This window comes from Alligator mississippiensis, chromosome 3 (assembly GCF_030867095.1).
Source record: "Alligator mississippiensis isolate rAllMis1 chromosome 3, rAllMis1, whole genome shotgun sequence".
Lineage (NCBI taxonomy): Eukaryota > Metazoa > Chordata > Crocodylia > Alligatoridae > Alligator > Alligator mississippiensis.
The window spans coordinates 145,178,502-145,203,921 of record NC_081826.1 but is presented as its reverse complement, the minus strand read 5'-3'; the positions used below and the strand labels follow the sequence as shown (position 1 = coordinate 145,203,921).

General features: G+C 49.1%; 1 protein-coding gene across 2 annotated transcripts in view; it reads left to right on the top strand.

Moving 5' to 3' along the window:
- The first annotated feature begins 1,766 nt into the window (after positions 1 to 1,766).
- The window catches only part of ELP2 (elongator acetyltransferase complex subunit 2), a 109,490-nt gene continuing 85,836 nt past the window's right edge, over positions 1,767 to 25,420 (top strand). The window contains exons 1-3 of one of the 2 annotated variants that reach the window (XM_059724475.1): positions 1,767 to 4,106; positions 5,641 to 5,753; positions 24,226 to 24,304. In XM_059724475.1, the coding sequence (XP_059580458.1) occupies positions 5,721 to 5,753; positions 24,226 to 24,304 (112 nt within the window). In that variant the 5' untranslated portion in view covers positions 1,767 to 4,106; positions 5,641 to 5,720. Of the gene's footprint in view, positions 4,107 to 5,640; positions 5,754 to 23,325; positions 23,508 to 24,225; positions 24,305 to 25,420 lie in introns of those variants that run through there. The other variant, XM_006277281.4, reaches the window with a different exon arrangement.

The window sequence follows — 25,420 nt, the reverse complement described above, 5'->3', positions numbered from 1 at the left end:
AGACACTGGAGGTGAGGTGGGACCAGTAATGACCTATAAGTGGGGTAGACCATGTCGCAGGGAAAGGCAAACCGGGGAGACTCCCAAGCCCACAAAGGGAATCCTAGGGCTAGGAGCTGGGGGTGAAACAAGAAAAGTGAAAGTAAAAAAAGAAAAATTACTCACAGCAGGAGGGGAGGAAGAGTGAGGACAACAGGGGAAGCCCGCGCGAATCGTTAGCCGTGCCTTTATTCAGCTGTGGCCAGCGGATGACATCAGCCCCAATCACCATCCGGTGGAAATAAGAGGGCCGGTGGTGAGAGGGGGCGTGGGTGCGCGGACGCCGAGAGACAGCCCAACCGGTGGGGTCAACCAGGGGCGTGGGATGCCGGGAGAGCCTACACGCAGTGGCTGCGGAGGGGCAGACGATCCTGGCGGCGAGTCAGCGCCTGGAGCAGGAGTTCCAGCCACAGGCAAGGCAGGAGGCAAGCCGGTAAGAGGATTTAGGGCGCAGGGAGGAGAATGGCGCTGGGAAGACCCAGAGAGAGGGCAGCTACGAGGGGAAGACCCAGAGGGAGAGCAGCAGTGCTGGGAAGACCCAGAAAGAGGGAAGCTGCGAGGAGAAGACTCAGAGGGAGGGCAGCTGCTCTGGGAAGACCCAGAGAGAGGGCAACTGCGAGGCGAAGACCCAGAGAGAGGGCAGTTGTGTTGGGAAGACCCAAAGAGAGGGCAGCTGCTCCAGGAAGACCCAGCGAGAGGGCAGACACATCTCAAAGACCCAGAGAGAGGGTCACAACAGTGGGAAGCTGGAGGGAGAGCAACTCTAAACCAGGGCAGGTGAAGCAGGGCCACAGAGCTGGTCACATAGAGAAGGCCCCATCAGCAAGTTGATGGGTAGGCATGGATATCTGTGCTCCACAAGGAAGCCCAGTAGTGGTAGGGTGGCGCTTTCCTAAACACCAAATTTGTTAAGTTTTTCTTTTGATTAGAGAAGGGTGTTTTGTTTCCCTGTGTCAGAAGGGGTTGAGATTGAGCGGAAGCAGGAAAAGCAAGAGAGCGAGCGGTGGGCTCATTGTTTGGGGTGTTCAGGGGAGCACAAGGTTGGCCACAAAAGCGACTGGGATCCGCTGGGCTGGGTATAGGGTGAGGTACAGGGGAGGAGGAGCCTCGCAGAAGACACCAAAGAAGGAGGCTTCTGTCACAACCCAAGGGTGTGATTTTGTGTGTGCACGCTTCGGCACTGCTAAATTATTTCCCGCCACTCGGAGCTTTCTTTGCAGGATGCATTTCTTAGTTGCAAAGAGAAATGCACGGTGCAAAGGAGTTCCCGCCACCCACATGCAAATTTGTGTCCCACTATTGGCCAGTTCTAAATTATTCCCATGTGGCAGCTAGCGATTGGCTTGCTAGCCGTATAAGAGGCTTGAGCGGTTTCTGCCCAAGTTGGAGGACTCCACAACTATCTGGAGGAGGAGGACTTCACATCTCGTGAAGATCTCTAAGTGCTGCGGAGCCTATTGGACCCAGCGTGTACCTTGAGAAGGCTATAGGGGTCTGATCAACCTCTGGCCTCTCCCCATCACTGAACAATCCCTTGACGAACCCCTTCCCTGCGCGCAAGTTCCACGGAGCCTAGCAAACTTCGTGTGAGTGTATCCAGAGCTCTGTCCGGGTTTGAGTCCTGCAGGTTTATCTTCCCGTCACCGAAAACCCATTGCGACGTACTCTCGTGTTTTGCATCTTCCCATCGCCAAAAACCCCTTGCGACGTACTCTCGTGCCCTGCAGGTTCGAGTTTTGTTTTGTTCTGTCTGTAACTGCAACTCAAGCAAGTTTTCCTGCCTGCACCGTGACCGTCTTCGGTGTAAGTAAAATAATCTTTAATCAACCGCTAAGCGTCTGTGCCTAATTCTAGCCTGCCGGCCTGCATTCCCCAACCCGCGTGCCAGGGCTGCTGGCCACAGCCCGCCGTGCGCCCCCGAGAACCTCGGACCGCTCCCGGCCTGCACATGGCGACGAGGATGGGATCAGGGGAAGGCACGCTGGAGCTAGAATTAGTTAAGAACTGCCCTTGGCGCAGTGGAAAACGCCAAGTAGAAAGCTTTATGGAACTGGAGGCGCATATCGCTTACCACCAGGCGGGCGGAACGGGAGAGAGGTTTATCAGCGGACGTCTTTCGCTGAAGGGAGAAGAGGGAGCTTCCGAAGACGGAGCCCCGAGAGAGAGGGAAGTGTACCTGCACCCTGCGGCATTCGGGTGTATAATGAGTGATGAGCGGGTCCTGTTCAGGCCCCTCGACACTGTGTCCCTCACCAGAGTCAACCCGGCGGGCGCAGTAAACCCGACCCTCACCCGGGAGTGTGCCCGTTGCCTAAGATGTGCTCGGGAGAGTGAAGAACCGGTGCCAATCAACTGGTTCGCCCCCTTTATGCTGGCTTCTAGATTAAGGGGTCGCGAGCTTCCATCCGAGCTCCGCGAAGATCTGGAGACAGAGGAACGCATCGCGGATGAGAGGGTGGCCCCACAATATGACAAGGGGGGAGTGTTAACTGCAACTTTTTGCACTGTAACCGATCTAATGCAAAAGAATTTAAGTTTAAAAGCCCAGCTGCGTATGCCCGTTCAAGCGATCAAAGAAGTGGCTGCGAAAGAGAATCCTGAAACGCCACGACAAGATGGCGCCGAGCAAGAGGGAGACCGCGTGGAAGAACCGGAAGAGAAGGGTGGAGCTTCGGAGGAACCCGCGAGAGTTCGGCCAGCGACCCTGCCTGCCAACGCAGTGTCGCTTCCGGCAACCATGCCTTCATGCCAACGGAAGGGAGAATCGAGCGGAGGAGCGCATCCTCCCCTCCTGCCTGAAGTACTAACAGCAGCAATGACTCCCGCAGCAGCAATGACTCCCGCGGCAGTAGTTCAGCCTGTAACAACATCGACTCCCGAAAGAGCAGCTTGTCCTGTAACAACGATCAACCCAGTGACTGATGCACAAGATGCCGCCACCAGTCGCATTCGTGCTTGGACGGACTTACAGGAGCTGTACAGAGAATCTGAAATGGAGTCTGACGAGGCTATAGTCTCATGGCTGGAACTCATGTCCATGGAGTTTGAGCTTGACTAACCGCCCTATTGTGTGTGGAAACTTTGTAAATATTTTGCTATACGTTGACTTATTTTTTGAGAGTTTTGTTTACAGATTCGGAATTCAGAGTGCGTGGCGGAGAGAAGCCACAAGAAGGATAACATCGTCAGAAGAAGTGAGGGCCTGACGCGCGACTTCGCCATGACGCCCACTGAAGCCCTGATCATGCAGTTCTTTGTTCTGAATCTGATTACGTGTATATGTATTTGTGTTGGTTATTATTTGATTCGATCCCTTGAGGACGAACTTCTTATGTTAGTGAATTTTGTGTTTACCCGTTTAGTTCGACGACCCGTGGTAAGAGCTCTTGATCACCCGAGTGACGAGCGTGTAGCGTAATTCAGCTGTGCCTTCAGCAAGGGGGGATGTCACAACCCAAGGGTGTGATTTTGTGTGTGTGTGTGTTTCGGCACTGCTAAATTATTTCCCACCACTCGGAGCTTTCTTTGCAGGATGCATTTCTTAGTTGCAAAGAGAAATGCACGGTGCAAAGGAGTTCCTGCCACCCGCATGCAAATTTGTGTCCCACTATTGGCCAGTTTTAAATTATTCCCACGTGGCGGCTAGTGATTGGCTTGCTAGCTGTATAAGAGGCTTGAGCGGTTTCCGCCCAAGATGGAGGACTCCACAACTATCTGGAGGAGGAGGACTTCACGTCTTGTGAAGATCTTTAAGTGCTGCGGAGCCTATTGGACCCAGTGTGTACCTTGAGAAGGCTATAGGGGTCTGATCAACCTCTGGCCTCTCCCCATCGCCGAACGATCCCTCGACGAACCCCTTCCCTGCGCGCAAGTTCCACGGAGCCTAGCAAACTTCGTGTGAGTGTATCCAGAGCTCTGTCCGGGTTCGAGTCCTGCAGGTTTATCTTCCCGTCGCCGAAAACCCATTGTGACGTACTCTTGTGCCCTGCAGGTTCGAGTTTTGTTTTGTTCTGTCTGTAACTGCAACTCAAGCAAGTTTTCCTGCCTGCACCACGACCATCTTCGGTGTAAGTAAAATAATCTTTAATCAACCGCTAAGCGTCTGTACCTAATTCTAGCCCGCCGGCCTGCATTCCCCCACCCGCGTGCCAGGGCTGCTGGCTACAGCCCGCACCGCGCGCCCCCGAGAACCTCGGACCGCTCCTGGCCCGCACAGCTTCCAACGAGGGCAACCGTGCCGCACAAAGCCCCACCCACTGTGAAATGTTCAAAGTTGTGGCAGGTGAGAAAGGGGCAACTTGCAGCGCGTGTGTGCCCGCCTCTGATCTACTAGGCGCTCTCGTGCGGCCTTAGCCAAGACTATTGATCGAACCTGTCCTGGGCTTGTGGGTGGACCCCAAAGACTACCCTGGCTGATGTCAGGGGATCCCCTTGACTCGCCTGCCATGACTTTGAATGGTACCTCAGTAGAGGGGTTCCCTTTTGAGGCAGCCTCCAGGGTCGTCACGCCTCCCGGCGGGCACTCACGGGGCTCCGACCTCCCCTACACCCCGGCCACTCGCCACCTTGGGTTGCCGGTCTTCAGGCCCTTAGGCGTTCTTGGTTCCACCCGACCTCTTCCCGCGGCCCGCCAGCCACACGCCAGTGTCTTCAGGTCGTGACTCGGCGTGCGGACTTCGAAGTCCTTGGACCTGGGTCCCGCTAATCTGAATCCCTAGCGCCCTATCCTAACCACCCTGTGATTTAACGTGCAATTCCCACCACCGTGATAGCCAAAGCAATAAGGCCAGTGGGCCAAGAGGCCACGAAGGGTGCCCTTAGCCTATGGGCCCTGTGGATCCCCCTGTGCCTAGGTACCCAGCCCTGGCTGCTAGCCCCACTCGAGTACTGAGTCCCAGTCTTTTATCCTAGGGCTGTAGTGAGACCCAACCACTGCTTGTTCCGTCCCTCCTTGGGGTCTTCTGCCGCCCTCCGTGGCGATACCCGATGGGGTTCCTGTTGGCCATGACCCTGTTACCTCCTCTCCGAGGCTTCAGTGCTGGCTTGCATGTTGATCCCTGCATCGACTTGCCTGATGCTGCTTTTGCTGATTCTGTAACCGGCCCCTCTGCCAGTGCTGCTGCCGGCTCTGCTGCAGGTGCTGCCACTGGAGCCTCTGCCGACATTTCTGCCGGCTTTGCTACTGGCTTTGCTGCAAGCCCTGCTCTAGGCGTCGCTGCCAGCTCCTCCGCCGGCGTTGCTGCTGGCTTTATTGCAGGCTCTGCTGTCGGCGTCGCTGCCAGCTCCTCCACTAGCATCAATACCGGCTTTGCTGCAGGCTCTGCTGTCGGGGCTTCTGTCGGCTCTGCCGTCGGCTCCTCCACTGGCGTTGCTGCCAGCTTGACTGCAGGCTCTGCTGTCGGAGCTTCTGTTGGCTCCGCCGCCGGTGTCACTACCGGCTTTGCTGCAGGCTCTGCTGTCGGAGCTTCTCCTGGCTCCGCCCCCGGCTTCCCACGCTCCCCAATGCAGCAGCTCAGCGCCTCGGGGTGTGGGCGTCCTCCTCAAAACTCTGCTCATCTGCTGCCCCGCTGTACCCTCGGGGCAGCTTTTTATTTCTGCCAGGTGGCGTCTCCAGCCCACGCTGCCTGGCCCCAGCTGGATATAAGCGCGGCTGATAAGTCTCGGTGGTGGTTTCACCGCGCATGCTCCTTCTTGCTTTTCAAGCTCTGCAGAGGGTAAGTGGGGCTTTCTTTTTGCTTTGGCCTGGGGTCCTCCTGTAACCCCAGCTCCCCTGGGACAGCGTGTAAAGACCTCCCATAAGACTGCCTGCAATGGCAAAGCGAGTACCGGTGAGCACTCGAATTAAGGAAGCACGGGACAAGATGTTCGAGGCCCGGCGGATGCAGACCACAATGGGCATCAGGTTCCCCCCACTTCCCCCACACACTTTGGGTATCACAGCAAGGGCAAGAAGATAGGTGAATAATGCATCAGATAGGGCATTGACTAAGGCACTAAGAATAAATGGGAGGAAACCGAAAAAGAGGAGGGCCAATGTCAGAGTAGCTGATGTTTGATGTAAAGATAATAAAGCAGAAGGGGCTGAAGGCAGTATGTGGAAAGATATTAATTGGGAGGAGGGAGAAGAGAAAGAAGAAGAATAGATGAACATTAGAGGAGCCAAATATTGGAAGGAGAAGAGACAACAGAAAGGCAGAGCTATGGAGACATGGCAGCCAGAGGAGAAATTCCAGGGCTACTGTTAGCTGGATGGAAGGAAATAAAACCAATCAATCAAAACTTAAAGAAAAGATATTTCACTTAGAAGGGAAATAATTAAAGTGAAACATTATAGAGAAGAGTTAATCAAATTCAATACACAGAAAATCAACTGAGCAGTGAATTAAGCAGAAGCAAAGCTATTAATTAAGCAGAAAGTAAGCAAGGTTTGAAATAACAAGTTATATGGAAAATGTAAAGAGATCCACTGCCATGTCAACAGCAGAGAATTAATTGCTAATAAATTATTAAGCAGAATCAAGCAGCCAGGTAGATAGCAAGAGTTCAGTCAATCAAACCCAAATGGAGAGTTCAGGTCATTGTTCACTGGTTTTCACTAGTAAAGATGGTGTGTTGTTAGCAAGGAGAAGGACAGCTTTCAATGCTGATGGTCCAAGTTTTTATCCTGATCTCTACAGGGGCAGGAAAGCTGGTCAGCCATCAGGTTACAGGAAATCATATAGGTACTGAGCAAGTAAGGCTAAGTACTTTGCTGTTCTCAGAGTGAAGCATGAGTAGCTATATTGCATTGGAAGGGCCATCTTAACTCTGAATCTCCTCTTTTCCCAATCTTGGCTCTATGCAGGGGTGATGCGTAGGGGGTACACGTGCACCCCCTGAGTGTGGCAGTGCACCCCCCTACAAAAAGGCACCACCAACACTGTTGGCATTGCCTGTGGGTGGTTGCCACTTGTCACCGCACTGCTGACACCGCCAGTGGCGTCTGCGATTGCCGCTGGCCACCACTGTTGGCAGCACCTGTGGGTGGTTGCCGACCCCTGGTTGGCACTCACCACCCCTCAACCCCTCCCTCCTGCTGCCAACAGTGCCGGTGGTGTCTGCAGAAGCGCCGGGCTTCCGCCGCCAGTGCAGCTGTGCCCCCCCAGCTGCCGGGGGCATACACCGTTCATGTCTCTATGGTAATGAAGGCTTTCCTGGGTTAATTTTAAGTCTGTTTTTTTTTAAAGTCGGGCTTAATGACAGAGTTATTAACTATTGTCTCTCAAATGTTATAGAAAGAATTCCTTAGCTCTAGTTATGTTTTTTCTCTATACTTAATAGGAAAAAAAAAATCAATTTTTGAAGATTCTGGTTAAACAATTTCATCCCAGCCCCTGCTTCTACCTGTGCCCTGCTCTCTCCCTCAAAGCTGGGGCCTCAATCTGCCTCTCTACCCCCACGGCAGTGAGGGAGGGAGTGGGGGCTGGGGCAGGGGCAGGCCCTGCACAGCTAGGGTGGGGCACAAGACAGAACAGTGAATGGCTTGTCTCGGGGGTGCCTGGTGCAGGGGGGGGGTGGCGGCTCCTGCCGCTGCATGCATCCCCAGGAGGGCATGGAGGCTGTGTGCCTGGGATCTGTGCGTGGGGTGAAGGCAGGCTGCAGACTGGGGCCAGGCTCGTCCTGGCGGGGGGTTGGGCCAGGCTGTGCTCAGGGCGGGTGGCAGTGGTGCTGGGAGGGGCGGGTTGGGGGGAGCTATGGCGAATTTTGAGGTGGCTGCAGCCCCCACCTCTGCAATCCCCCCTCCCAGTGCTGCTGCTGCCCACCCTGAGCATAGCTTGGCCCAGCCCCCCCCAGCCCCCGTCCTGGCTAGGAAGAGCCCAGCACTGCCCTGGCCCCAGCCCGCTCTGCGCAGATATGGGGGTGCCTGCCCTTCCCATGTCTCCCACATAACAGTAGGAGCCATGCCCCCCCGATGACCCACTTGTAGCTCAGTCCTGTGCTGTGCCCTGGCTGTGCAGTGCCTACCCCAGCCTTAGCCCCACTTCCCCTCCCCTTCAACCCCCCACCGCTGTGTGCATGTCCCTTTCCAACCCTGCTGCAGCTGACAGAAGCCTGTGGCTGGGCTGCCTTGTGGGCCTACTGCTGCCCCGCATTTGCAGGGGGATAAGCCCTGTTAGCTCCTCTGCTTCCACTGCCTATGGGCTGCCACCATTCACCCTGTTCCCCTTCCCATCCCCTCCTGAATTCAGCAGCAGACAGGGGTGACAGGAGGAGGGGGAAAAAGGCAGGGATGAGGCACTTACCCCTTCTGGTTTGGAGCTGTGTGAAAACAAGCTGTCTAGCTAGAACCTGTGTTGATCAGCTGGTGAACTCCAAGAACAGCTCATTGCTTGTGGTATGGCTCGTGGGTCACTGCACATGCTTCACACAGCCAAAGAAGGATGAGACTGCACCACTGCATCCCCTCAGAGCTGCCCCTGGAATAGGAGAGAATTTTTTTAAATGAGAGAAGTAAAAGGTCTGGGGCTGCATTTTCTCATTTCACAAAAGCAGTTTGGCTGCTGAATATTTCCAGTGGAATATCACATTTCCATACATTCAAAATAATGTCAAAAGATACCTCTAACGTAGTTTGGGTTCAACTATGCTGTTTGTTAAATGCTAAGACAGGCTAAAAACAAGGATGGCATAAGTTAAACATTTCCATCCAGAGTATTAGTATTTTTTTTATAGACAATAATACATTTATCAATTTCATGTTTTTACTTCAATGTGTGCGTCAGTTTTTCTTGGCATTTACTTCTTTTGCCCAGGTCTTTTTAAGCAAGCTTATTTGCAAAATGCCCAATGGCTATAGCTAGCACACTAGATTTATTTTGTCCTCATTTTCTAGACATCTCTGCTCCTGGCATATTTTTGTAAAATGCCATAGTAGTTATTTTTGCAACTGTAAATGAAAAGAAAAATGTCACAAAATAACTCACTACAATGCATGTCTAGCATGTGAGATTTATGATTCATATGCCTGAAACAGACTCCAGTTATTCTGGATGGATGTTTTGATTACCTAGTCTGGTTCTAAATGATGAGACTTCCTCCACAGGACACTTAATTTCTCATCTACTTAATTTTTGGGTAATTTCCTGATGCACCAACTAACTTTTCATTTTTTTTATTTCATTTTAATTACATCTCTCACCTCTAGATTAAGATAAAAATCTTGGGATCTGGGCCCTACATCCTCAAAAATATTTAGCTGCAAGATAGATCCCCAAAGGTACTTGGGAGCCTAAATCTTTTTCCTTATACCTCTTGGCTTTTCCCTTAGCTGTCATTCAGCCATACATGTAGGAAACAGAAAGACAATTTTTCAACACTGAATTTTACAAACTTCAGACCAAAGACCCTATGAAACAATACCAGATAGAACTACACAACCTTGTAAAGACTCTACCTCTGGTAATACCCCACCTCCTGGGAATTCAAGCCAGGCACCTCTTCCTAATTACCCAAGACCTACAAAACTGGCAACCCAGGACACCCCATGTTCTGGCATTGGCACCACCATGGAAGGAATATCTGGCTACATTGACTCTGTCCTATTTCTGTGTGCCACTGGAGTTGCCAGCTGTTTGATAGACACCACAGATTTCCTCAGAAAACTAGACTCCATTGACAACATCTTGGCAAACTCTGTATTACCAAGCATGGACATCATATCCTTGTACACCAGCATCCCACAGGAGGATGGTGTAATGGGGGTCCTTCCTCTGAAGGTAGTTGTGGAACCCTCTAATGGCCACACTAGACTTGTTCTACACTTAGCTTATCAGGGTTATCTCCTTTGCTCTCTCCTGCCATGCCTTTTGATGTTGTTAAAAATTTGAGACCCTGTCCTCAGCTCACCAAAGTGACCCTTTAGGTCAGGGGCGGGCACTTATTTTGGGCAGAGGGCTGCTTACTGAGTTTTAGCAAGCCATCGAGGGCCACAAGACAGGAAGACCAGGGCAGATTAATATTCATTTTCTGAATTTTTTAGGTGCCTTGCGGGCCAGATAGAATGGCCTGGTGGGCCGCATCCAGCCCCTGGGCTGCATTTTGCCCACCCCTGCTTTAGGTGCTTCACTCTGTCTGGCTCATCATCAGGCTTCTCTGTTTCTCTAGGTGGGCTGTTTGCCCCACACTCACCTGGACTGGGGCCCTGTAACCTTTTCCCCGCCATGCACAGGACTGAGAGCTCTCAATACTGTAATGCTGTTTAGGCCTTCCCCCCTGGGCACTTTCAGTGGCTGCCCATCTCTAAAGCCATCCTATGTCTCACACCAACACAAAAAAAAGCATCAGCAAAATAGCCAAACTATCCTCCCATGGGACTTTCTCTCTCACCATCCCTTAAGAGTTTCTTCCCTGGACCTAACTTGGTCAGGCTGTTGCTCAGCCTAGGAACTAGGCTTATGACCTTAAGCTCCACCCCCTTACAGTCATCTGACCTGTGATTCTCTCAGCCTGGTACAGGGCTCTTCCATTGACCTCATCAGCATCTCCTTCTGTTCTGCTGCGATCATTACCTAATTAGTTACCCAGGATTCAAATTAGGGAGGAAGGGGGACATAAGAGACGAGAGTCCCTCAGCAACTGGGCAGAAACTACCGTTTAGTGTGGGGGAAAAGTGGCCCCTCCCCCACATCGCTGCTACACACTTTTTGCTGCAGCCACTCGGAGCCGCACACGGGCTGCTCTGTGGCTTCTGTCCGCTGCCACCACCTCCGACCTCACCAAGAGTCAAAGTGTAATTTGAATCCTGTAGCTACCTGGAGCTCTGCCCCTGTAGCCTGCTGTTTACAATGTGGAGTCCTACAGCTCTTTAGCTTTGCTGCCTGACTCTGCTCCCAGTAACAATGGCCCCAGTTACAGATTGATTACAAGCTATAAGGAACATTACCCCTGATGATGGCACTGCTTCTGTTTCCATCAAACTCTCCTACTTTATCCTCACACACAACTATTTTGGATTTGAAGGCTCCTTGTACTTACAAATGAACAGTGCAAATGATCCCATGGCCCTCCAATATGCCAACACATTTATGACAGATCTTGAAATCCATTTCCTCTACAGCTGCCTTCTTATCCACTTTGAGTATGTGAGGTACATCAAAACCTTCATTATGTGGACACAGGAAGAAAGCTCTAGAGAAGTTCCATCGGCACTTAAATTCCATCTGTCCATCAAACTGACCCTTGAATGCTTGACTCAGCAAATTAAGTTCTTGGACACCCCTATGTCACCACCCTGTTGCATCAGAAGCTGTAAGGCCTATGCACTTCAGCAGGGCAACTAGGTCGGCAACACTCACCTCCCTGAGCAGGGTCAGCTGAGCCTCATCCTGCTGCTTGGTTCTAGGGCTTCTTTTAAGCAGCTTTTGCAGCATCTGACCCCTGCTGTGCAACAAACTGGCTTCAGTCTGTGAGTTGCTCTTGCCCGTGTGACTTCCTTGGTGCCTGTTCCTGCATTCCTGTTCTGTGCACCCAGTCCCTGAACTTTGGAAGTCTGGTTTGACTTCAGCTTGCTTCCTGACTTCTGCTTCTGGTAACCCCCTGGCTCAACATGTGAGCTCTAGCTTGACTTCGGTTTGCCCCCTGACTACAGACTCTGGTAACACCCCCAAGTTTTAACCACTGAGCTGAATGCCTCTATGGAGTCTGACAGAAACTAACTGATTGTTACAACTATCTATACACTACCAGCTTTCATCCGGAGCATAGCATTAGATTAATCACATAAAAGCTCTTTGTGACAACCATATCTGCTCTACTTCCATTGACCGGGCTACATATCTCTGAGATCTACAACAGAGTTTCCTTCACTTACCATGCAAACTAAAACCACTCGTATCAACAGAGGCAGACACATGTGGAATTAGGTGTTGCCTTTGTGCCTCCATAAAAATGTTTATGCTGGGCAAAGATTAAGCAAACAGACATCTATACCTGTTGTCACACCACAAATACCCAAACTGACATGGGTAATATTAATTTGTGTTGCCTTATTGAGGTAGACATCTGTTAGGTTTATGGTGAAAGAATGTGGTCAGTCTGGAGTTGCCTGTGTTATCTAGCTGCCCTGGGCATGCTCCTGTGGCATGTAGGATTGGCCCCTGAAGCCCCAGGAGCACCTGCCTGGGTTCCTCAGTTTGGGATTCCCTGAACACCCATTGACAGTCTGGTGTAGTCCTGGGATTGGGACCATTAATTAGCTGGTTGGCTGTCTCAATTCCATAACTGCACCAGAGCCAGCTCTCCCTGTTTACAGAGATGTGCCCCAGAGATTTCCCAGAATGCACCTCTACCCATTGTCTTGCAGAATCAATGCGCTGGATAATGGGCAATGTGTTTCACCCAGTGAAGTGGATCAGCTGTGCCTGGACAGTTTATTCACTTCATTTGGGGATTATCTATTTATACCCGCTAATCCTCACCCTATGACGAGGGCAACAGAATCTCTCTGGTTGTCACTTACAACCTCCAGCTCAAACAACTTAGATACATAAATAATAGCCTCCAACCCCATCTGGAAAATGATGATTATCTCAAACTAGCTTTGGGAAACAGGCCTGTCTAGGCATATGGGCAGTCCCCCACCCTCAAATAATGCTTTTCCAGCAATAGAATAGCTAATTCCAATTTTCACTACAGGTCTTGCTACAGACTCAGATGTCAGTGGTGCCCCCCTCATCTACACAAACCATATTATCTGCGGTTCATTCACCTGCTCTTCCACCAATGTCATCTACATCATCACTTGCCTAGTGTACCCTTCGGCTGTCTATAATGGCCAGATGGGGCAATCCCAACATAAACAAAAAATGGACATCAATTTGACATCAGTTCTGGAAACAAAATTTCATGATGGAACACTATAATTTCCTGGACATTTAATTACTGACTTCAGAGTAGCTGTCCTAAACCAAAAAACCGTTAAAAAAACAACTGGAACATGAAATGACAGAACAAGAGATCATCTATAGACTAGATTCTATTGACCATGGTCTCAACCAAGATATGGATTCTTATCCCATAACCTGAACTAGATATTTACCTTGGCATCCCTTCAGGTTTTGACTGCCTTGTTAACCTCAGTTTATCTAATTGATCCACTTATTTTTAGCTCTCTTAGCAGTGTCCCCTTCCCTTCTCTTTCCCTTCTATATAACATTTTTTTTCTGCCATTCCATTCATAGTATTTGATGAAGTAGGTTGTTGCTTACGAAAGCTCATGCCTTTCTGAACCAGCTAAGTCTCTAATAAGGTGCCATCCTGCCCTACCTTTAGCTGAACTATGCAGGTTTCATTCAATTAAGCTATAAAACATAAATTAATTACTCTATCTTTTTATTACTGTTTCTGTTCTCTCAATTTATTCTGTTTGTTTACATCAGGCTAGTATTGACAGTCCTGGAACTGAACACCGTATTCAAAATGATCCGAGTCTCTGGACCCTGTTTGTATGATATTTCTGGATTTTTACTTGTTGACTAAAACGATAGAGAGAAGCTTAAACAAACAATGCCTTCCACTTGAAGTGCAAAAAATGAGAAAAACTGAACAAGTAAACAGGACACATGAGATTTAGAGACACTGGAACCCCCCCCCCCCCAAAAAAAAAAAAAAAAAAAGCCAAACCTAATTGAACTGCACCATTTTGAGTGGAAGGCAGACTGTAGATAGAATAAATAAGTGTTCTAGGAAACTAGGAACCAGGATAGGAACAGAAGACAAGGATGTGAGGTGTGCACAGCCAGGAACCACTTGCAGCCTGGAAACCCCATGTTGCATAACAAAAGATAGATGGTTCCTTATTAGGGAACTGGAGGCAAGTCTGTTGGCTGAGTCAGGGGTGCCTTGGAACTCAGCTGAGACAACTATTTAATACCAAATAGAGGACACAGATGGGCTTTTAGGGTTGCTCTTGTACATTAGAGAAACGGAGAGGGAAGTCTAAAGGCCATCCCAACTACTGAGGGGCCACGGGTCTAGTTTTTAGTATTTGTAACCCTAAAGTAAGCAGGATGGAGGGGCTTTAGGTCCTCTCAAAGCTAGAAGCCTTTCCTTTCAAGGGATGGCCATAGGTTCAGGCTTAAAGCTAAGTACTTGGGACAATGGAAAGGAAAAAGGCAAGGGAGAACATGTCAAAGGCTTAAAACTAGGGATCAGAAGGTGGTCACTGAACGAAAAATCTCTGAAAATGGCTACAACTTCCCCAAGACATCTAGGGGTACAGTGTCCAGATGAAAACTGCCTGAAAGCATGAGGTGACCAGAGCACCAAAGTAGGTCCCCGCCCTCAAGATTCCTTCTCCTGATGACATAGACCACTGGTGCCCAACCTTTTTACCTGGCAGGCCAGATTGACAGTGTCTGGTCTATCTGTGGGCTGGATCCATCCATTGTTCCTGATCTGGTGCCCAGGCAAGCATAGTAGGCACCACCTGGCTGTGTAGAGGGAGGTTGGGGTGGCCAGTCCCAATGCAGCCCTGCAGGGGAAAGGAACTTGACCCAGTGCCGTGGAGAGGGAAGGGAGCATGGCCAGTTCCCAACCCAGACCCACAAAGAAGGGGGCATGGCTTGGCCCTTCAGGGGTGGGGTGTGGCCAGGCTCCAACTCTGCCCAGTGGGGAAATGGGGCATGGCCCAGCACCAATGGGAGGGAAGGGGGTGTAGTTTGGCTCTATCCATGCATGGATTGGGGTATTGGGATTTGGCAGGGGGGAGGGTGGCCATATTAATAGCCACCACTCCCCTTGGGCCAAATTTCTGGACCCCTGGTGAGACTGTGCCCCCATATCTGCTCATGGGGAGGGGGCAGGATGCCTTGGGCTCCCTTCCCTGCTGCCTTCCCCCAGGGGCCTTCGCAGCCCAGTGGGTGGGATCAGGAGCAGCAGGTCAGAGTGGGGCTGGGCTGGGAAGCTCCTTGCCAGTGGAGGCCCTGCACTGCCCTGGTGATGCACTCACTGCTTACCCCATAGTTGCTGCCCCCACTGCTGCCAGGTGCCCAGGGGACACCTTACCAGGGCAACATGGGGCTTGCAGCAGTAAGAAGCTTCCCCACTCAGCCCTGCTCTGCCCTGATGTGCTGGGTACCACTCACTGGGCCACAGAGGCCCTGGGGGAGGGCAGCAGAGTGGGGAGCCTGAGCCTGCAGTGGGCATCCTGCCCCTGCCCTGCGTACAGACCTGGGGGGCATGGGTCCCTCTGCTCCGCCCCCTGGGAGTACATGCAGTGGTGGGGAGCCAGCCCTCCCCTCCCACCCCCATATCCCTTGGAGGAGCTGCCCATGGCCTCACCCCACTCCCCAGCAGGGCCCAGCAGCTGCACATTCCAGCCTTAGGTCCCAAGACCCATTCACCACTCAGCTGGGCAGCAGTCCTAGACCCAGCCCCGGGCCCTTCCCTGACCAACTTACTCCCCCGCTCCCTATGAGGGCCTCACCCCCCCGCAACTGCTCTCAGACCATGAATGATGCATGCCCCTGGTGGCTGGGGGGGGCATGGTGGTGGTAAGCGGGGAACTCCCACAAATGCCGCCAGCACTGTTGGTGGCGGGGCAGGGGTGAGTGCTGACCAGTGGTCAGCAACCACCTGCAGACACTGTTGGCAGCAGCCAGCGGCAATCACTGACTGCAAGCAGATGCTGCTGGCGGTGTCGGCGGCGGGGGCTGGTGGTGGTGGATAGCAGTGACCGCCCAACCACCTGCCAACACTGTAGGCGGTGCCTTTTCATAGGGGATGCACTGCTGTGCTCAGGGGGTCCGCGTACACCCCCTACTCATTGCCAATGCTCCAGACTGCCTGGCAGCCATGTGCATATACATGCACATGGCACCCCCTGCATGACTGCCCTCCTCCCACTCCCCCCAGCCTCTTGCAGGCTGGAACTCTGCCAGAACTCTGGAGCTCTTTGCAGAAGTGCAAAATCTGCATGTTTCTCCATCAAAATGAGAAATTTGCATTTTTCTCAGCTAAAAGGGAAATCCATGTTTTTCTCATTTTTTTTCCATGGGAAACTGAAAACCTGGATCCCTGGTGATCGCTACACCTTTCATTCTTCATTTCTAGGATGGAGAAACTCTTGCTCTCCCCTCCTTGTTTATACTCTTCATGTGCTAGATTGCTATTGTTTGTCATAAACAAACACTACTGACCATGAGCGACTGGTGCCTCCCGAGACTGGGGAGGCACCATGGTGGTGAGCAGGGACTGCCCACAAGGCACAGTATTGGCGTCGGTGATTTGGGACTGCCTGCTGGTATCCGTGTGTCAGTAACTGCATCAGACAGCTGTCAGGTTGGTAGTGAGGATGGCTACTGTTAGTTATCAACTGTGTGACAGGAACATAACTCATATTGTGTGGTCACGGTGAGGAAATGGGAGCCAGTTGCTAGCGCTACCACTGGCAGAGGAGAAGGGCAGCAGGAGAAGAGCATTGTTGTCATTTACCCCCAGGTTCTAGAGCCATGCTGATATGCCAGAGAGCTCACTGCCTATGTACTCATGGGTGGAGGTAGGATTTTGAAAAGGAAGGTGCAGATGGTGTGGTGTATTGTCATATATAAAAACAACACACATTTTTCTCCAGGCAAAACAAAACTAGAAACTTTCCTAATATGCCAGAATCCTAAGGCTATATTATTCAGTTTAAGATCAAAGGAAAAATTAATTGAATTTTACTAGACTGTGTACTCATTTGGTATAGCATATATTATGTATAAAAACACAACAAATGGGGGGAAAATAATCAAAAGAAGTTGTTTCTTTAGGTCTGTTATCATTAGAATCAGATGTAGATCTCTTTCAGATTCACAAAACAAAAGCTAGCATTCTTGAGCATCTTGACAGTGCATCCAGTGCTTCACTGAAATCTATTTCCACATCTGAACTGTTTGCCCAAGTCAATGATTCCACACCTGAGCTGATGTTTTTAGCAAATTAAGTACAGTCCATGGGGCTGTGAAATGGGAGCTACATTAAGAGGAGCAGTTAATAGCAGAATTGCAGAAGAAAGAATAGCTGGATTAGTGATTAGCTTGATTAGTGGAACATCATTGTTTAGTTCAATTGATTTCACCCAGACTCTGTCAGTAACTGCATCAGACAGCTGTCATGTTGATAGTGAGGATGGATACTGTTAGTTGTCAACTGTGTGACAGGAATGTAACCCATACCGATTGTCAGGGTGAGGAAATGGGAGCCAGTCGCCAGTGCTGCCAACTCTTGTGTTTTTGAGACTCTCACAATACTTGGTGTTTTTCCCTCTAGCCTCAGGTACTAGAGTCAGGGGGTTGCATGATTTAATTTTTTCAAAAAGTAACCTTTGAGCCCTCACACTTGTAGATAAGAGCTTGAAAATGTAGAGGTAAGTGCATCCTCAGGGTCAGAAACCAGAAAGAAAGAAAAGAAAAAGAACCAAACGTTTGTCATTTAACAAAAAAAAAAAAAAAAAAAATCTCATCATTTTTAAGTCTCAGTTTTTAGAAGCTTTCCTCATGATTTTTCAATTCCTAAGTTATGCAGTAATGATGAATCGCTAGCCAACACGCCCCTGTCTCATACTTACTGCAGCAAGGACAACAAATAGAGGTAGAGAAATGAAAGTGTAAAACTATAAGGAAACAAAAATATGGAAATGGAAGTAATGCATAGAATGCACAAACCTAGAACAAACAACGTGGTGGCAGCAGCCATCTCATCCAGCTGACTCAGAAAAGGATCTGTTTAATTTTCAGTTTTTTTAGACCAGTAGAATATATGCATTCTTGTTGTTTCAGTAAGTGTTGACTGACATATGTTAAATATTATTGAAACATACATTAGGGAGAGAGTTGTAATATGCCAATTCAGTCAAGAACCATAATTGATATCTAAATCGCATGATAAACTAAAATTTCAGAGGTCTCTTGGAGAGACAGTGTCATTCATTCATCTTCCACGTGTTACAGATTGATCTCAGCATCCAGGTTTGGTTGTTCTAGAATTGTTATACAGTAATAAATATTCTGAATGACCCTTTAGTTTAATTTTTACAGTAGTTTCACATCAGTTGCCTTGTTCCTCATGGTGAAATCAAAACTTTTCTTGTAGCCATCTCCCAAATAACTAGGGGTCTACTCAAATAGAGGAGGCAGTGGACCAATTTCACGGGCAGATTGTGGGGCTGGCTGCCATTTTCATGGGCTAATCGTGGCAGCCCCCCTCCCACCTCTGATTGGCTGATGGGCCCTGGTGGCCCCTTTCCTCACTGCTGTTGGTTGTGAGGGCTGTCATATGACCCCACCCCTTACCCCAACTGTCCGAGAGGGCTGTCTGTCATGCAGCCCTGCCCCTCACTGCCAATTGGCGGAGAGAATTGGAGCCGCGTGACAGGCAGCCCTCCCAGTCAATCGGTGGTGAGAGGCAGGTGCAGCAGTCATTTTGGGCTCCCCTCCATGCTGGCAACCCCGTTCCCCCTTTCCCCCTAGCGGACTGTGCAACCGGGCTGCAGCAGCCATGAGGGCATTTTTAGTTTCAGTAAGTTCCCCCACCCTTGGATTTCACACGCATTGTCTGATTTCGCGATTGCTGCAAAATCTGTGAAACTGCGATTTGAGTAGGTCCCTACAAATAATCATTGTAGACCTCCCTATTTCAGGGCAGATATGGTCAGTCACGCCCCACCTGCCAGATTTTTCTGATTATAGGAAAAGTGGCTAACTCTCCAGATATGACAAAGTACTGCCTAGTTCTGAAACTTTGCATACCAACTTGCACAATTTTCAGACTGGAAAAAGACCAGAATAAAAAGTTAAATATAATTTTTGAAATGTTGATTGCTAAACAAGTGAGGACATGTTCTCGACAATTTAGAAAATTGTTATATATACAAGAAAAAATGTCTTACAAAAGTGGTATGGACTCTAATATATATTTATGCAAACTAAAACCCCCAAAACACACATACAGATTGTCTTTGTGCCCTTAGCATAAGGAACTGGGATTTTCCATTGTAATATTCAACGTATTTTGTGTTTGCTCTTAACTGATATTTGAGAGAGCTCCTGATCTGATAGCTGGCCACTTGTTCCCCTGAATGGCTTATTTATTGAGTTTTGTATGCACAAAAGTGACAGAGGATAGAGACAGCAAACAATCACATGGGAGAGAATACTGCCAGCAAAGATCCAATGTCAGCAACGACAGCTTGATCCAAACCCCATTTATATCAACGGCAGTGTTTTGGCTGACTGCTCCAACATTTGGATCGGGCCCAGTGCCTGTTCTATCCGTTTTGAAGATAATCTTACTGAGTTCTGTGTATCAATCAGCTTTACGTTTTAAAATTGATTTAATAAAATTGCCCTTGGTGACTAAGCATACTATTTAGGATAAATCTGTGACAAAAGCAACATTATTGATATAAAGCAGCATTTGAAATTCATCACAGATGGGGGTAAATGCCAGGCAAATACTACTTTTATTTTGTTTTAGCTTGACAGTGGCAAGGTACAGTACTATATCTAGTTCATACAATAATTTATACGAAGATGGGGTGTGTACACAGTTTATGATGTGAATTGTTCAAGACTGCATTTTTTAGTATTCTGTCTCTTTCTATGCATTGCAATGTAAAAAACACTTCTTTCCACATTTTATACCCTCTAAAATTGAATCATCCTGTCTCTTATCAAGTCTCTGTTTCTGCATTATATTTTTGAAGTAGAAGCACTAATCATTTTGATTGTGTGACAAGCTGTTTCATCCTATTTTTCTGGGTTTCTTTTTCCCAAGCAGTTTTCTAGGTCATGTTTTCATGAGACCTCTCTTTTTAATAGACTCAAGATTTCCTACAATTTCTTTCAGCAAACAATTACATTCATTGTCTGGACATCTAATTTTACTACAGCAAACTGTTTATATTTTTGAATATTTTTTTCTGTTTTCTATTTCCTCCAGAAAAATCTTAAATATGTTTATGCATTGTGCAATGAAATACATTTGTCAATTTTTAAAGTATGCTTCCTTCAAGAAGGATTAATAAATGTAAACCACATTTCCAACTCAATTCAGCATTTTTCACAAAGATAATTCAACTTTTAATTAAAAGAAGAAAATGAGCCTGAAGTGTCCAGTTTACATACTTTAGACTGAATATGGTAAATCTCTATATAAAGTAAATGTCTAAGGAGATGAGACTTCTGTAAGATATGGCCATTCATCCCCCCAGTGCCACAGTGCAAGAGAAGCAGAGTTCAACCAATGAGAAAAATTATCTTAGGACCCACTTCCTAGCTTAGAAGAGCAAAATAAGATCAATTTGTGGCTAGGACAGCGTATGACCTATGAGAACTGTATTCTTTCTATTCATGGTTATTTTACAGATTTCCTCTCCAAATCACATAAACCCAGATTTGTGAATATAGCCACTAAAATCTATAGGTTTTCACCTCTAAAATCTAATTTTCAGAAGTGTTGAACACTACAGCTGAAGTCAAGGGTCGTTCTGGATGCTCAGCATCTCTGAAAAACGAAACCCTAGATTTCTCAATGTATTAGTCATTGAGGCATCCAAAGGTAGCAGGCAATTGGCAGTTTGGTCCTGTCCTCCTCCATCTATAAACTGTGTACAACAATACTCCCTTGCTTAACAGGAGACTTATGAAGACAGATTCAGTTGTTTTGTAAGTTACTTAGGTGTTACGCTAATAGGCACCTTAGTAATGTTGTTGAGGAAATTTACTAATTCCAAGCTAGGTTTGGGTGGCGTGCAGCAAATTAACCACTTCATTCACAGAACACCTTTTATCTAGTAAAAGAAATGAGGTGTGGACCCCAGGGTAAAAACAAGTGGTATTTTAGGTGTGTAGTATGCTGATGCATATGTACATGGGGGACAAATTATGATCACATGGGCACATACAAGTCTGATATGTTTTAACTTCTGAATTCTTGATTTTGTAACCTTAACCACATTTTAACATGGTAAGGAGGTGAATGGCCTCTGGGGCTCAGAACCCAGTTACAGGTAGCTGGCAGATGATAGTCTGCCTGGCTGGGGATCCAGCTGGAACTGATGATGGGTTAATGAGGTGGATATCTACAAAGCCTGTTTAGAACCCCAGGAGAGGAATGTAGAGAAGACGACAGCTTGCCAGAAATGCCCTTCCTAAAGTCTGGAAAGGAGAGAACATTTCGGTTAGTCTCATTTTGTGGATTTAAGGTTGTTTCCATGATGAAATAAACTGGTCTGAGAGCTAAACTGACTCACCTGTTTAAGGCAGCAGGCTAAGTATCCTGCTTACAAATATTTTTGTCACTCAACAAGCAGATGCTTTACTCCATTTCTATCATAAATATTCTCTAGCCCATGAACAAATCATACTATGAGAAAATTCTTAGAAGTCTCACTTAAGCTATCATGGGAACTAGTTTTCCTTTTTATACATTTAACAAGCAATGCATAAAATGAACAGTAGAACACATGCTTCTTCCTTGCCTGTGGGTGTGTACATAGGCAGCAGGTTATGGAACCTTACCCTGTACCTTCACATCCAAGTACGTTCATGTTCATGAACAGACCTAGAGAGGGGGGTGCAGATGATGTGGCACATCATCACATAAAACATGTGTTTTTCTCCAATTAAAGAGAAACTAGATGCTTTTCTAATATGCTAGGGACCTATTCCTATATCATTCAATTTAAGATCAAAGCAAAAACCTATACAATTTGGAATGTACACTAACTTGCTAGATTTCTTATAACATTTAAAAAAATGCAATCCTAGCCAAAAAAAAAAAGTGAAAAGTCAAAGATAGTGTGTCATTAGCCTAGTAGGCATTATAGTTAAACGTACATGCCTTATTCATTCATAAAACAAAATCAAGCCTTCTTGAGCATCTTGACAGTGTGCCCGATAGGTGTAGAAATGACTGACAATACACTGAGTTAATATTATCATACTTGCTTTAAGGTTTTTAGCTAGCTAAAAGCAGCCTGCAGGCTGTGCAACAGACATGACACATTACCAGGAATGGCCAACAGACACCAAAATGGCAGAAGACAGGATAGTCGCAACAGTGGAACATCAAGACCATTAAACAAGAGCAGATTGCTAACATCTGTGGAGTGGAGAAAGATTGGCAGGAATCAAGGAGATAATCATGAGCCACGAAGACAAGAGACTCTCAGTGCTGCCTAACTCGAAATGCTGCTGCCTCTCCCAGGTGGTTGGTTGTAAAGTTGGGATGGAGCAGGCCAGCACCCCTACACCCTCTTGGACCTGCCCCCAGGGACTTGTACCCCCCCCTCCCCCTTTGATTCCTGCTCCACCCAAACGTGAAAGCCAACTGCCTGGCAGGGTCAAGCAGTGCTGAGCAAGCCAACTGACTTTGTGGCTTATCATCGCCCCAATCCCTTCCAAACTCTTCACCTCACAGCTGCTAAGGGCTCTCTCTCCTTTTTAATGTTCTTGATCAGGGGTGAGCAATTATTTTGGGTGGAGGGCTGCTTACCGAGTTTTGGCAAGCCATCGAGGGCCACATGACAAGCAGCCAGGGGCAGTTAAATATTAATTCTCTGAATTTTTTAGGGGCCCCGCAGGCCAGATAGAATAGCCTGGCTGACCGCATCCAGCCCGCAGGCCGCATTTTGCCCACCCCGATCCTAATGCTGCAGCGTAGGGTGGCCATCGTAGAAGACATTCTGGTTTTCTGCTCCTCTGTCCTTTATTGATATGAAAACCTACCCCCTTATGTCAGAAAGGCATCCGGTCTTGTATCAATAGAGGACAGAGGACAATGGGACTGTCCTCTGTGATGGCCACCCTGTTTCACCCATCAAACCATCCCTGCTGTCCCTCTGGGGCTGCCCCTGGTAACAACCTGCAGGCTACTTCTACCTCACTCCAGCGCCCTTTGATTTGGTGTTTGCTTCAGCCTGAAACTGGATAACCCAGCCCCCGAGTAACCCAAACCCTGGGTCCCCATCGCATCCCACGACCACAGCTTCCAGTTTCTTTTTAACTGGAGGAAAAAATGTGGAGAGACCCTACTTCCCCCACTAGACCCGGCCGGGCCAAGACCCCTCTGCGCGGACACTGAGCAGGCAGGAGCCGCGGGCTGCACACGGCGGCGCAGAGCTAGCAGCGGGATAGGGAGGAGCCTCCCCAGACTCCGCCCCCTTGGGGCCCCGCGCAACGCAGAGTTCGGCGGGCAGCTACTGACTCGAGCTCTTTTGGGGGCGGGGCTTCAGTAGTAACCCCGCCCCCGGGCAGCGGCGCCTGCCGGCCACCGTCAGGTCAAAGGTGGCGGGGTGGGCAAGCATGGCGGCGACGGTGTCGGTGTCGCTGGAGTTGTGTCACGCCGCGTGCTGCGCGAGCCGGGCGGGCGCCGGGGTGGTGTCGTGGGGCCGCGGCGACCTTCTGGCCTTCGGCTCCTGCCGCTCCATCGCGCTTTACGCGCCCGAGGTGAGGGGCCCCGGCCCCCTCGTCGTGACGTCAGCCCCGCACGCGGTGCTGCTCCGCTCCAACTCTCCCCCCCCTTCGGCGACCTGAAGCGCGGGGAAGGGGGGTCCTGGCTGTGGGAGCAAGGTGGAAGCCAGGAAATTGGGGGAGCAGGGAAATCAAATGACCCCCCACAAAATAATCCCTTCAAGCACAGCAGGCAACAATAAAAATAAAATGTGTGTCAGAGAGTTTTAAGCCTCCCTGCAGTGTTGGCCGCAGTCAGGGCTGGGGTTGTGACTGTGGGGCACCACTGCTCCTGCTGGGGCCAGAGCCAGAGGTGCTTGGCCACAGGGTCTTGCCCCAACACTCGGGTGTTGACGGGTCAGACCTGTCACTGCTGTCTTTGGGGTCAGGAGGGAATTTGACCAGGAATTTGGTCAGATGGTTTTTTTTGCCTTCCTCTGAAGTGAGGCTGTGGCCGCTTACCTGGGGTCCCCTGAGCAAATGTTGACAGCACTTCATAGAAGCAGGACGCTGGCTGCTGTGGTTCCCTTGCTTGGATAAGGATGTTCCTGCCTCAGGGGGCTGGACTACATGACCTTTGGAGGTCCCTTTCAGCCTTGCTTCTGTAGGACTAAAAGTGACAAGTGCTGTGCTGGGGTCCTGATCGGGCCTCCTCCCCTTCCCACCCAAATAATTGCAAAACTTTGGGGTGTTTTCTTTTTCTTCGTTTTCTCAGAGAAGAAAAGTGTTGGCAACTCTGAACGGCCACACCGACCGCGTCAACTGCTTGCAGTGGATTCGCAGAAGAGACGGCGGTGAGTAATATTCTTTTCCTTCCCCCTGCTGAATTTTTGAACACCATTTTGTCCCCTGTCGGCACAGTGTCTCTTCTCCGTGGGCTTGTGTGGAGCTCCTGAATCTTGGGCGCCTCAGCTCTGGCTCTTGTCCATGTAACAACATGATGCAGTTGGCTTTCTAGATTGTATCAACTTTGAAAGATCCCACTCAGTTTTAGGGTATAACCATGGTTTGACGTGATCTGCGAAAAATCTTGTCTCCTACCTGTGAATTGGGAATGTATCCACACATACAGAGGCATTAAAAAGGACTTCTTCTTTTCAGCACTTAGGGTTTGTTACTGTTGCAGAGTTAACTCAAAAGATTGGGACCTGCACTACTAGCCTAGCCCTGTCATGTGTGACCACACTGCAAAGCCATACTTGAGTTCCTTGAGTTACTGGTACTCTCTGCTCACTTGTGTGAGGTGCTGGATCTGACACACATCACGAGTGTCAGATACACCTGGGACCCTGGCTGGATCCAGCTCACAGGGCTCCTCACAGGCCAGATCCATCCCTGGGGATGAGCACTGTGGTAGCAGCAGTGAGAAGGCTGGAGATGGCATTGGGGTCTGGAGGCAGGGGTCTGAGGGCAGAAGTGGGTCCAGGAACAGCAGCCTCTTCTCATAAGTCATGTTTCCCAGAACTCTAACCTACCTTCTGACTATGAGGGTGGTCAAGCATTTGGACCAGCTGCTTAGAGAAGTTTTGGAATCTCCATCCCTGGCACCATGTCTTGTTTCTGTGGTGGTAGCCAAATGTTTGGGATGTCGTGCTTTTTTCTACTGGGTCCTCAAGTGGCTTGTATGTGTGCTGGTTCCAGGACAGGGGAGAGGAGGTGGTTTGTGAACCCAGTCTGGCATGTGGGACTGACCCTGTACCATTCATTTGGCCCATGGACTGGTGCTGCACCACTCACCTGGCACACAGGGCAAGGCAGGTTTGACACTCCTGCCCTAACCTGTTCTTGCCCTACTGTAGGCTGCCTATCTCCTCCTTTGTCCTCACAGCCACTGCACTTGTTATCTGATAGCGGGTATTTGTGGAGACTGAAATAAAAAAGGCATTTTATACTTCACCCTTCTCCCCATC